General features: G+C 34.9%; 1 protein-coding gene across 1 annotated transcript in view; it reads right to left on the bottom strand.

Moving 5' to 3' along the window:
• Positions 1-14,295, bottom strand: part of dpy (fibrillin-like protein dumpy) — an 89,993-nt gene that overhangs the window by 45,098 nt on the left and 30,600 nt on the right. Inside the window, 18 exon segments of the mRNA XM_070637415.1 lie at positions 4-1,881; positions 1,943-2,491; positions 2,570-2,653; positions 2,725-3,045; positions 3,103-3,423; positions 3,494-3,811; positions 4,220-4,849; positions 5,016-5,342; positions 5,507-6,148; positions 6,209-6,529; positions 6,675-6,992; positions 7,052-9,283; positions 9,345-10,610; positions 10,678-10,857; positions 11,048-11,254; positions 11,547-11,630; positions 11,696-11,764; positions 11,825-11,971. Coding sequence (XP_070493516.1) covers positions 4-1,881; positions 1,943-2,491; positions 2,570-2,653; positions 2,725-3,045; positions 3,103-3,423; positions 3,494-3,811; positions 4,220-4,849; positions 5,016-5,342; positions 5,507-6,148; positions 6,209-6,529; positions 6,675-6,992; positions 7,052-9,283; positions 9,345-10,610; positions 10,678-10,857; positions 11,048-11,254; positions 11,547-11,630; positions 11,696-11,764; positions 11,825-11,971 — 9,894 coding nt within the window.

The raw sequence follows: 14,295 nt of genomic DNA, 5'->3' as shown, positions 1-14,295 counted from the left end.
TACCTTCATAGCCATCTCTACATTTACAGACAGGACTATGGTTTCGCACCTCACATTCAGTGTTTTTACCACATAAGTCTGATCTGCATGGTGATTTACATCGATTGTTAATACAGGCTTCTACTGAACTACATTCGGAATTTACAACACATTCTGGTTTACAATTAGGAGGTGATCCGATATAATTTTCAGTACAAGTACAAACTGGATGATTATTACTCGTTACTTTACATTGACTGTTTGGACCACATGGTGATGGATTGCAGGGATTTTCAGGCTGCTTTGGGACTGGCTCATTATAAACAGGACTACATTGAACCAAAGGATCTCCTTCAAAACCACTTTTGCATGTACATGATGGGATATGATTAACAACTTGACATTCACTATTTTGAACACATGCGCCTAAACATGGATTTTTGCATTTTGAATTCATACAAGCTAAACTTAAAATGCAGTCAGACGAAGATACACACTCGGGTCTACAGCCTTGGTAAGGATCTCCAAAATGATCTGGTATACATCTACATGATCCAACGCCGTTTCTCTCTATGCATTCAGCATTATAGCCACATGGTGAAGGCTCGCAGACTTTGACTGGTTCTTCGTATTTAACTACTGGAGTACAACGATAGAAAGGATCTCCAACATGGTTTTCTAGGCAATTACATGTTATAGAATGTGCGACAACCTTACATTCAGTATTTTCACCACATACACTTGGACATGGATTGATGCATTTATTTTGATCACAGATTTTATCATTTTGACAATCAGCATTAACACTGCATTCTGGTCTACAATTTGGTGGATTTCCAAAGTAACCAGTTTGACAAGAACATATTGGACGGTTTTGACTTTCTCTACACTGACTGTTTGGTCCGCATGGAGAAGGAACACATGGATGGGATTTATCTTCTGGTTTATCATCAATTGGTTTTTCATAACATCTTTTGAATGGATCTCCAGTCATATGTGCTTTACAACTACAAATAGGACTATGATTTCTAACTTCACATCTTGCTTCTATTCCGCATGCACCAACACAAGGATCAACACATTTTGAATTAATACAAGATAACGTTTGAGGACATTCTGAACTTAGAACACATTCGGGTCTACAATTTGGTGCAGAACCAATGTAACCTTCTATGCATGAACAAATTGGTTGATTATTGTTAACAACACGACATTGACTATAAGGCCCACATGGTGAAGGTTGGCAAGGATCTGATGATTCTATTTCTTTGCGTTTTGGAATACATCTAACAAATGGATTTCCTTCCATATGTTCAGGACATGAGCAAACTCCTAAGTGATTAACAACCTCACATAATGCATTTTCTCCGCAGATATTTACACATGGATTAATACAACGATTTCGCATACATGCTTTGTTTCGAGGGCATTCAATATTTGACGTACATTCTGGTCTACAACCTTTGTATGGATCTCCCTGATAGTCCGAAATGCATGTACAAACACCATTATTACAATTTGTATTCGGTCCACATAATCCATCACATGGATCAGCGAAATAAGGTTTACTTGTTGTAGTTGCAACTGGAATACACGATATAAATGGATCTCCTGTGTATCCATTCATACAACTACAAATTGGAGTGTGTGAAACAACTTTGCATTCACTATAAGTAGTACATGAGCCAACACATGGATCTTTACATTTGTTATTAATACAAGTAAGATAAGCCGGACAGTCAGAATGAACTAAACATTCAGGAGCACAATTTGGTGGGGCTCCCTTCATATCAGGCAAACAGGAGCATACATGATTGTTATTGACAATTTTACATGATGAATGTGGACCACAAGGATTTGGTGTGCAAGACACAGGTCTTGGGGTAGTCTCGTCTTCATATGCTAGAGATTTTAACCAATAAGAATTAAAGAATTAAAGATAAAAAGATTTTGATATGCTTACGTATTCTTGTACATTGTACGAACGGATCGCCGGTATATCCTTCTCTACAAGAACAAATAGGAGAATGGCTTCGTACCTCACATCTACCATTTATTCCACAAGTGCTTATACAAGGATCAACACAACGCAAATTAATACAAGCCATAGTTGAAGGACATTCGGAATTAGAAATACATTCCGGTTTACAATTTGGTGCCTTTCCAGAATAACCAGCCAAACAAGTACAAATAGACTGACCATTTGGACCTTCCTTACATTGACTATAAGGTCCACATGGAGATGGGCTACATGGATTTGGTTTTGGTGTAGTTGGTTCATCTCTACATATTGAGAATGGATCTCCTATCATGCCTTTAGAACACTCACAAGTTGGAATGTGATTAAGAACAGTACAATGAGCATTAATTCCACATACACCAGGACATGGATCTTCGCATTTATAATTTTTACTACATGCAAGATGTGACTTGCAATCACTATTTAATTCACATTCTCTATTGCAACCAACGTATGGATCTCCAAAGAAGTTTGGTAAACAGAAACATGCAGCTTTAATAAAATGGATATTGTTAGTGATTAGGACGTCATTTTTTATGTGAACTAATCTATGTTAATCGTAAAACTTACCTGCACCATTTCGTTCTCGACATTCGGCGTTTACTCCACATATTCCTGTCTCACAAATTCTCAATTCTGGAGTTCTTGCTGTTGCTAATTTTACAAAAATAATAATAGTATTAAATATGAATAATATAAATATTAAAAATAGTGATAATACTTACTTAATGGAATTGGGTTACATTGAATAGCTGGATCTCCTTCATAGCCATCCAAGCAGGTACAAATAGGATTATGATTAATGTTTCTACATTCTGCATTTCTTGCACATGGATTTTGATCACATGGAGGAATACAACGATTGTTGATGCATGCTAAATTGTTTGAACATTCATTACTACTTGTACATTCAGGTCTACAATTAGGAGCAATGCCAACATAGTTTGGTAAACATGAACATATTGCTTGTTTTGTTGAAGTTTCTCTGCATTGACTGTATGGTCCACATGGTGATGGTTCGCATGGATTTTGTGGCTCAATTGGACCTAAATTTTGTGAATTTAGTAAATGTAGTTTTAATGAAATACTTTGAAGTTACTTACTGTGTTCAATTTTAATACAATTTATGAACGGATCACCCGTATATTTATTCTCACATGTACATATTGGATTGTGATTAATAACTGTACAACGAGAATTTTGTTTGGCACATGGTGAACCTTCTCTACAAGGATTTTTGCATTTTTGATCTATACAAGATTTATCCTGATCACAATCTGTACTTGTATAACATTCTGGTCGACATGATGGAGGTGATCCGATATAATTTGGTAAGCATGTGCATACAGCTTGATTATTCACCTCTCTACATTGACTGTTTGGACCACATGGTGTAGGATTACATGGGAATGGTCTCGGAGTAGCTAAATTTTATATTTTTTAAATTTTTTGTTAATAATTAAAAAGTAACTTCTGAATTAACATTTTTCTTACATATTTCTCTTTGAGTACATCCTCTTGTTGGCTCTCCTTCATATCCTTCTATGCAAGTACACAGAGGTTTATGAGAGAGAACTCGACATTCTGCATTAAAACCACAAACTCCCAAACATGGATTTTTACATTTCTGATTACTACAAGCCATGTCAGGTGGACATTCAGCGTTTGTTGTACATTCAGGTCGACAGCCGATATATGGATCTCCGAAAAAGTCATCTAAGCAAGCACATGATCCTGCTCCGTTTTGTTCTTTGCAAATTGTATTTGATCCGCAAGGTGATGGATTACATGGATCAGATGGAGGAGGAGTATCTGTTGCAAATTTTTTCAAGGATAGTAAATTAGTGTCATATCTCATATAATGATAAAGCTGGTCTATAATATTTTTCATTTTTGGGATATTTCAATAATAAAGTGCAATAAATAAGAGTGAAATGAAAATAAAATAGAGTCACATAGGAAAGTAAACTTATAAAGACTAAGAACCAAGGGGATAGATTCATATAATTATAAAATAAATATATCGGAAAAAGTATGTATATGCTACATGAACCATAAAAGTATACATACAAATGATATGAATATTTACTTGCTGTGATAATTGCAAGCATAGATATAATGCATAAATGAATGTAATATTATAATAAACTAATATATTACGGTAAAATATTATAAATTTCAAATATAAAATAAATGGAATTTCATTATTATAGAGCTTACTAATTGGTACAGGTGAGCATGCACTAAAAGGATCACCCGTATAACCAGGACTACACACACAAACTGCAGAGTGCATATGAACACGACAATTACTGTTTATACCACATACACCAATACATGGATCAACACATTTGTAGTTTACACATGCAAGATTTAAAGGACAGTCTGCGTTGTAAACGCATTCCGGACGACAGTTTGGTGCTTTTCCTACATAACCAACAAGACATGAGCATGCAGCAGTATTTCCAACATCTCGACATTCAGAATATGGTCCGCAAGGAGATGGTGAACATGGATTTTGGATTGGTTCCTCATAAATTGGTTTTGGTGTACATTGAACAAATGGATCTCCAATATAGTCAGTCTTACAAGTACAAATTGCATTGTGATTTGATACCGTACAAATAGAGTTTTGTCTTGCACATGGATTATCATTGCATGGATTTACGCATTTGTTGTTTAAGCATGCTTTAGATAAATCACATTCATCACTTGTATAACATTCTGGACGACACGATGGTGGTGATCCAATCATACTTGGTAAGCACGAACATATAGCATGTCCATTATGACTTTCTCTACATTGACTATTAGGTCCGCATGGAGAAGGTTGGCAGGGATTTGTTGGAACTAAACAAAAGCAATTGTAAAAAATCCATAAAGTTGGGAAGTTTTGATAACTTTTGAGTGTTATTGAATTGTTTTTGTTAAAGCGGTTATCATCAATTCATTGGGAGTGCATACTCCTGCTGAATGTCTCGAAATTTGTTTTATAATTATGAAAAAAGATTCTTACTTATTTTTGGTATTTCGTAGCAGTTTGAACGAGCATCACCAGTATATCCATCAATGCAATAGCACATTGGAACATGATTTACACCAACGCATTGAGCATTATTTCCACATGCTCCATTACAAACATCTTTACATTTATTTTGATAACAGGCTTTATTTGATGGACAGTCGGAGCTTGTAATGCATTCAGGCCTACAGCCTATATATGGATCACCGAAATAATTTTCAATACATCTACAGGATCCTACACCATTACGTTCCTTACAAATAGCATTTGAACCACATGGCGATGGATTACAAGGTTGAATTGGTTCATTATACGTAGGAACTAAGAGAATTATAAAAGTTTTAAGGATAGTAGATAAAAGAATCACAAAAAACCTTGATTTACTGAGAAAAATTAAAACAAATAATTTCTCAAAAAGTAAATCGAATATGTTAGTTCCAAAACAACTTAATATCTATGATTAGAAGATAAAACAAAAAGCTTACTCTGTGTAACCGAACATGCAGTATATGGGTCACCCGAAAAACCATCTAAACAGTAACAACTAAATCTATGATTTTGAACTCTACATTGAGCGCTAATGCCACAAGTATTTGCGTGACATGGATCTATGCATTTTAAGTTTAAGCATGCCATATTTGATTGACATTGATCATCGGATGTACATTCAGGCCTACACATCGGAGGAACACCTAACATGCTTGGTATGCATGAGCATACAGCGTGACCCTTTGAACTTTCTTTACATTGACTATTAGGTCCGCATGGCGATGGTGAACATGGACTTGTTTGTTCATATACTATAGCATAACATCTAACGAATGGATCGCCTGTCAAGTCTGCTTCACAAACACAAACTGGATTATGTCTTACTACTTTGCATTGTGCCCTTAAACCACATGTATCATGTACTGAGCATGGATTGTAACAACTCAATTTTGAATTACATGCTTTGTCTAAAGGACAATCGCTATTCGTAACACATTCTGGCTTGCAAGCTACATAAGGATCGCCATAATAATTTTCTTGACAAACGCAGGAACCAACACCATTTCTTTCTCTACAAATTGCATTCATTCCACAAGGATTTTTCTGGCAAGGAGTGGGAGCAGGCGGTAAATATGTCACTGAAATTAATATTTTCTATAGCGAACATTCAAAAAAAGCTAAGCCTATTTTTATCTTACAATCTGGTTTTTTGGAGCATTTTTGATAAGGATTTCCGATGAAATTTTCATTACAATAGCATGTTGGCGAATGATTAATTACTTCACATCTAGCATTTAAACCACAAATACCTAAACATACATCTACACATTTGTTGTTTATGCATGCCTTAGAATTATCGCAATCAGAATTTAAAATGCATTCTGGTCTACAATTTATATAAGGATCTCCATAAAAGTTTTCCATGCAACTACAAGAACCAACACCATTTCTTTGTTTACATATAGCATTTACACCACAAGGCGAAGGCTCACAAGGCTTAGGATCATCTTTCAGTTGAACTGATTTTTATAGTAAATAGATATATGATGTAGAAATATTTACATATAGAGGAAATAAACAAATTTATAAAGAAAGTTCCAAAATGTATATAAACAATTTCAAAAATGATAAAATGAGGAAGGAATTTTTTGTAACGGCACTTACCTTCGTAGACACATCCACTGTAAGGATCTCCTTTGTATTGAGGTGATATGCATTCACAATTTGGAACATGATTATGAACTGTACATAATGCATTGTTTCCACATGCTCCGATGCAAGGATCTACACAACGTCCGGAGATACATGTTCTTGATGGAGGACAATCCTGTACAAATGAACATTCTGGTCGACAATTTGGTGGTGCTCCTAACATGTCTGGTAAACATTTACAAACTGCTTTGTCGTTTACTTCTCGGCATTGACTGTTTGGTCCACATGGAGATGGTTGACATGGGAAGGTGTTCTTTGGAACTTCATCGTCTTCGCAACAAAAAGAAAATGATTAATTTGTTGCTCTCAAAAATTACATTTATGCTTACCTTTTTTCGGGTTGCACATGACAAATGGATCACCTACATAGTTTGGTTTACAAGTACAATAGATATTATGATTGTGCACTCTACATTCACTGTTAATTCCGCAAGATGCGCTTGCTTTACATGGATTCAAACATTTTCGTTGAATACATGCTTCACTGGTTTGACAATCAGAATTAACTAAACATTCAGGACGGCATGATGGTGGAGAGCCTCTCATATCAGGTAAACATGAACAAACAGGTCTTCCATCACTACTTTCTCTACATTGACTATTTGGACCGCAAGGATTTCTTTCAGGCGAACATGGGTTTTGAGGAATAACAGGAGTAATAGGTTCTCTTTTGCATCCTTCAAATGCATTACCAATATATCCTGGTTCGCATTGACAGTTTACAACGTGGTTATTTACTTCGCAGTATGCTTTCTTTCCGCAAACACCTGGACATGGATCTCTACACACATAGTTATGGCAACTTAAATCATATGAACAATCACTATTTGTTGTACATTCAGGAGTGCATCCAGTATTGTATGGATCTCCTCGATACGGTGGAATGCAAGAACATTTGAATCTGTTAGTATCAATTACAGAACATTCAGAATTGATTGCACATGGATTTGGTTCACAAGGATTCTTTGGCGTTCTAGGATCTTCAATTACTTCAACACATCCTGTAAATGCATCACCTTGATATCCGTTTTTACAACTGCAAATGAGTGTGTGTGATGTGACTCGACATTCACTATTTCTGCCGCATGGATTCGAAAGGCATGGATCTTGACAACGAAGATTTGAACAAATTTGATTTTGAGAGCAATCTGAATGTAAAACACATTCTGGGTGACAATGTGGTGGTGCTCCTAACATATTGGCCATACATGAACAAACAGGTCTGTTATTATCTTCTCTACAAATTGAATACTGTCCACATGGACTAGGATGGCAGGGGTTTTGTGGTACATGTGGTTCAACCGGGTCATATGAAGAACATGATACGAAAGGATCACCAATTAAACCAGGATTACAAGTACATACTGGATTATGATTTTTAACATCACAACGTGCTCCACTACCACAAATTCTTTCGCTACATGGATTAATACAACGATTACGAATACAAGATTCATGTTGACTACAATCCGAACTTAATGAACATTCTGGTTGGCATGATGGAGGTGAACCTTTCATTCCTGGTTGACATGAACAAACAGCAATACCAGTACCACTAATTGTACATTTACTATATGGTCCACAAGGAGATGGAGGTCCACAAGGATTTTGTGGAATGGGTGTTATATCCTTAGACACTGGCGAACACATCAAGTAGGCATTTCCTGTATAGTTTTCAAGACAAGTACAAACGCCTCTATGGTTCTTTGCTTCACAGCGTGCACCATTTCCACAAATATTCTCATCACAAGGATTTATACAGCGATTACGAACACAAGCTTTGTCGAAAGGACATTCAGAGTTTATGGTACATTGTGGTCGACATCCAACAAGGGGATCTCCAGTATAATCTTTTTGACATACACATTTAAACACTCTTCCTTTCTGAGTACATTCAGCATTAGAACCACATATTTTATCACCACACGTAGCCTTCTTTTCATCTTCTGCTGGATATTTACAACCTTCATATGGATTACCAATCATATTATCCATACAACGACAATTTGGTTTATGACCTATAACTCTACATTCACTATTGATTCCACAACTATTTAGACATGGATCTTCACAACGACGATTGATACAAGCCATATTTGAAGGACATTCAGATTCTGTTGTACATTGTGGTCTACATTGTGGATTATTGTATGAGTCAGGTGATGCACAGTTATCGCAAATCGCTACTTTGTTGTCAACGCTAAAGCACTTAACATTAGCTGGGCATGGTGAAGGTTTGCATGGATCTTTAGCTGGATCTTGATGAGGTTTAATTAATGTACATTGAATCAATGCATCTCCCATATGATTTGGGAGGCACTGACAAATAGGAGTATGCTTTTCTACTCGACATTGTGTATTGATTCCACAAGCATTTTTGCAAGGATCAGAACATTTTCTATTAATACAAGCCTTCAAGTCATCACAATCGGAATTCGTAAGACATTCTGGATTACATTCTGGTTTTTTACTTCCCTTTGGACATGGGTCACTTGTTAAGCTACCTGTCGGATAACATCTTGAGTATGGATTTCCAGTATATCCAGCAACACATGAGCACACTGTGAAAAAAAGGTTTTATTAATCTCAGCATTAATAATTTAGTTAGATAGTCAATCTTACCTGGTCTATGTCTCTCAACTATGCAGTGAGTATCATAGCCGCATGCACCATCACATGGATTTTTGCAAACTCGTCCAATACAAGCTTTATCAATAGAGCAATCTTTATCAGTTAAACATTCGCTGCTGTAACATCCTTCATAGCTTGTTGGATCACCATGAGTTCCTTCAGGACATAAGCACATTCTTTTGCCATCAAATGAAACAATACATTGAGCACCAGGTCCACAAGAATTAGAATCACAAACAGATTTTGGAACTTCATTACAACCAACATAAGGATCTCCAATAAATCCTGATTGACATTCACAACGAACTTCTTCATTACCAGTAACAAAACAATTTGCATTTCTACCGCATGAGTCAGGTTCACAAGCATGTCTTGCTATAGGTTCTTCACATTCACGATATGGATTACCTCGTTTGTTATCAGGACAGAAGCACATAGGTGTTCTACTACTATCACAAATTGCATTTCTTCCACAAGGATTCGATTCACAAGGATCTCTAGATTCAACACATCCTCTAATAGTGTTTGGACTTTCAATAAAACCAGAAAGACAAGAACATTTAGCTAAACCATTTTTCTCGATTGAACACTGAGTATTAGGTCCGCAGATGTTAGATTCACATGGATTTTTAGGAGGTTGACAAGGTTTTCTTGGAGGATTTCCTTCATAATTCGGGAGACAGAAACAGGTTACCTTTCTGTTTACAACAATACATTCACTATTTGGACCACATGAATTTTTCGAACACTTGTTTCCTTTAGGGATACATTTATCAAATGGATTTCCTGTCATATTCTTAGGACAATAACAAATTGGATTTCCACCATCTAATTCGCAAAGGGCATCTTTTCCACAAGGACTTGGTACACAAGGATTCAAATTAAGATCACAACTAACGTAAGGATTTCCTCTAAAACCTCTTGGACAGGTACATTTTACACTATGATTTTCAATTGTGCATTCAGCATTTGGACCACAATTACATTGAGGTGTAATACACTCTCCATTAACGCATGCTTGCGAAATAGGACATTGCTTATCGTCGCTACAAGATTCAGTCTTTAAACATTGTACAAAAGCATTACCGTGATAATTTGCTAAACATCTACATTGTGCATTGTGGTTGACTACATAACATTCGGCATTTTCACCGCAAAAATCATCGACACATGGATTCATGCAAGCTCTGTTTAATCGATCGCAATAAAGGTGTGGTGGACAATCCTCGTTGTATTGACATACAGGTTTCTTTCCAGCTATTCAAGGAAGAACAAATTAATGATATAACTTACAAATTTAAGAACTGATTTTGCTTAGTCTTACCAGGAACACAGAGTGCATAACCGTTTCCTTCAAAGCCGACCTCACAAACACAATCGCATCCATGATTGACGTTTAAGCATACTGCATTTTGTGCACAAGGACTATGTACATCGCAAGGTTGCTGACATATATTGTCTATACAAGCTTCATTAGGTGAGCAATTATCGTTGTTCGTGCATACTGTGCATGTATAGAAAACACAAGTGTGAACACACAAAAAAGGAAACATTTAAAAAATTGTGCTAAATATTTATAGACATTTTTTATACAAATTTAATTACAATTTTGATTTTAGGTTACAAACCAAAGTTTGTGACATGAAAGTGTTAAGCATAATTATGTAAATGTATGTTATAAGTTATTTTCTTACAGAGTTCATGTGAGGTGCAATTTAAATCCGTTTCCCTATTTTTACAAATGCATAAAGGCCGGTGTAACTTTGAAATGCAAATGGCGTTATCAGGGCACACATTTTGGAATTGACATGGATCAACACAAAAGCCCATATAACATGTTTCAGTCTCAATGCAATCATTATCCGAACTACAGAGTTCAGGTTTTTTTGGCATCAATGGCTCTGGTTATTGATAAGATTATGAATGAATTAGTATTAGTTAGTGCATTAAATGTTTTTGCATGTAATAACATAAGGAATGAGTACATTTTTTTTAAAAAAATATAACAATGAGTAATTTTTTTAACCTGAATAAAAATTATTATAATTTTGAAAATGATTAAAGCCATACTTACGAAAAAGCAATATAATATTAATGTGTTTAAAAATGAGCATGTGTCATTCCTTAGCATTTTATTAATTTTAAATTTTAGAAAGCATGATTTGGAATTAACTTGAAATAAAAAATTCATACCTCGTATGCATGCACCAGTACTAATGTCACATTTTGTTCCAGGTGGACAATGTGCACATCCCTCAACAGGTATTGGATCATGTTCTGTGAGAATATTATGAATAACTTTAAAATAAAATATGAAAAAAGGATTGCGGTGATAAACTTACGTATTATGCAATTGCATCCGTCACATTTGGCATTGTTTGGACAGTCTGATTGTTTTTGACATTGGCAAACTTAAGAGAAATAGTTCAGAGTATTAGTCTAAATCAAGAATGTTTTGCGAAAAAAATTACCTTTAATGCAAACGGCTTGATGGTCCATGACTTGACAATCTTGATTTTTGCATGGGTTAAGTTCGGGCGTACCGCACACATCTAAGCATACATTATTAACGCAAGCTTTATGTGAAGGACATTCAGCATTTGATCGACATCCAGCTTCTACATTTATTTGAACATTTTATACAGAAAATATTAAAATTTTGAAATTTCCTAACTTTTAGTATCTAGATGTGATTGAAACAAATATATGATATCTAAATATAAATTGTACAATATATGACTGTCACCAAACCATCACCAAAACAAGCACTTACTATATATGTGTTAATGCTGTAGATACATAAGTGAACCAAAAAAATTGAAAAATACACTATGATCAAAATAAATAAATTACACTACGAAATATGAAAAATTCTACGATTTTGTACTAATTATGAATATGATAACTATGTAAACTAAATAATGACAAAAATAATGATATGATATTTCTAAAATCATATAGATATGATGCTTTACTACGATAGAGATAAAAGTCCAGAATTTTTACTAAAAGATCAGGTACAACGTAGGACATAAAATTTCAGCAGAAGAACAGTAATAAAATTTAAGTTTGTACTTTTTTTCATGCATCAAACCATGCTGCAGAAGCTTCTGCAGTAAATCATATTTGATGAGATCTATCGTTTCTTTGGTAATCTCACCATAATAGAGAATGGGTGAAGAGTGAAGACTATAAGATTTCAAATGGCTCTATAAAAAAACATCCTTTAAAGTTTATCCAATAATTTACGGAATCATATGCATTGTCTTTTGATGATATGATTGAAACATTGATTTCAACTAAAGCATTTTATGACCATATTATAAAATATCTCTCTATTATGATTACCTGATTCTTCTCACTATATTTAATACTAAATGCACGAAGAGTTGTTGTTGGAATTTCCACATCTTTATCGTCGACTTGATCACTCTTCCTATCTTGCTTAGTTAATGTATCTTCTTTTTTCCTTTCAGTACTATTTTCAACAGTAATCTCATTATTAATAGTTGTAGTCTCCATACTACTCTCAGTAACTTTTCCAGTTGTTTGAGAAGTAACTGTAGTGGCAGAATCTGCACCAGAGCATAAACATGCGTATGATTTGTTTAGATTTAAAGGATAGGAACAAGGATCTGTACATGTTTCATTAATACAAAGGAAATTTTTAAAGCAATCGTTATCGAAAAGGCAATAATTTGAGTCCGTAGTAGTAATAACCTCTAAACTTTCAGTTGTTTCTTCGGAAACAATTGTTGTAATATTTTCACTTTCTAGTAAATATTCATTTTCTTCACCTTTAGTCTTTGGGGTAGTCGTTAGAATTTTCATGGTAGTATTATGTTCAGTACTTGGTTTTCTTAAATCTAAATATTCATGATCAGATGGGGTAGTTCCGTTGATAACACCAAGAGTTTCTTCTATATTATCACTATATTTAATACTAAATGCACGAAGAGTTGTTGTTGGAATTTCCACATCTTTATCGTCGACTTGATCACTCTTCCTATCTTGCTTAGTTAATGTATCTTCTTTTTTCCTTTCAGTACTATTTTCAACAGTTAATGATTCCTTGATGCAGTAGTTTGCATTGGTGAGCTCGTCGTTTGTTTTGTTGTATCTATTTGTGTAGTAGTTTTTTCACTGAGTTGTAGTTTGCATATCTTTTTCAGATGCAGTAGTTTGCTGTAGGATCCATCAGGAACTTTTCCAGGATTCATCAAACTGAGTTGTAGTATGCTTAGTTCTCGGTAGAATTTTGAATAGGAGCGAACGAACTCTCAGTTGATGAATATTCATTATTAATAGTTGTAGTCTCCATACTACTCTCAGTAACTTTTCCAGTTGTTTGAGAAGTAACTGTATAGGATTCATCAAACTGAGTTGTAGTATGCATATCTTTTTCAGATGCAGTAGTTTGCATTGGTGAGCTTGTCGTTTGTTTTGTTGTATCTACTTGTGAGGATCCATCAGTAACTTTTCCAGTTGTTTGAGAAGTAACTGTATAGGATTCATCAAACTGAGTTGTAGTTCATATCTTTTTCAGATGCAGTAGTTTGCATTGGTGAGCTTGTCGTTTGTTTTGTTGTATCTAATTGTGAGGATCCATCAGTAACTTTTCCAGTTGTTTGAGAAGTAACTGTATAGGATTCATCAAACTGAGTTGTAGTATGCATATCTTTTTCAGATGCAGTAGTTTGCATTGGTGAGCTCGTCGTTTGTTTTGTTGTATCTACTTGTGAGGATCCATCAGTAACTTTTCCAGTTGTTTGAGAAGTAACTGTATAGGATTCATCAAACTGAGTTGTAGTATGCATATCTTTTTCAGATGCAGTAGTTTGCATTGGTGAGCTTGTCGTTTGTTTTTTTGTATCTATTTGTGAGGATCCATCAGTAACTTTTCCAGTTGTTTGAGAAGTAACTGTATAGGATTCATCAAACT

This window comes from Chironomus tepperi, unplaced genomic scaffold, assembly GCF_022539635.2.
Source record: "Chironomus tepperi strain 1889 unplaced genomic scaffold, CSIRO-AGI_Ctep_v1 contig_161, whole genome shotgun sequence".
NCBI classification, from domain to species: Eukaryota; Metazoa; Arthropoda; class Insecta; order Diptera; family Chironomidae; genus Chironomus; species Chironomus tepperi.
Note: the sequence above shows the minus strand (reverse complement) of the source record. Positions and strands in the feature narration are given on the sequence as shown.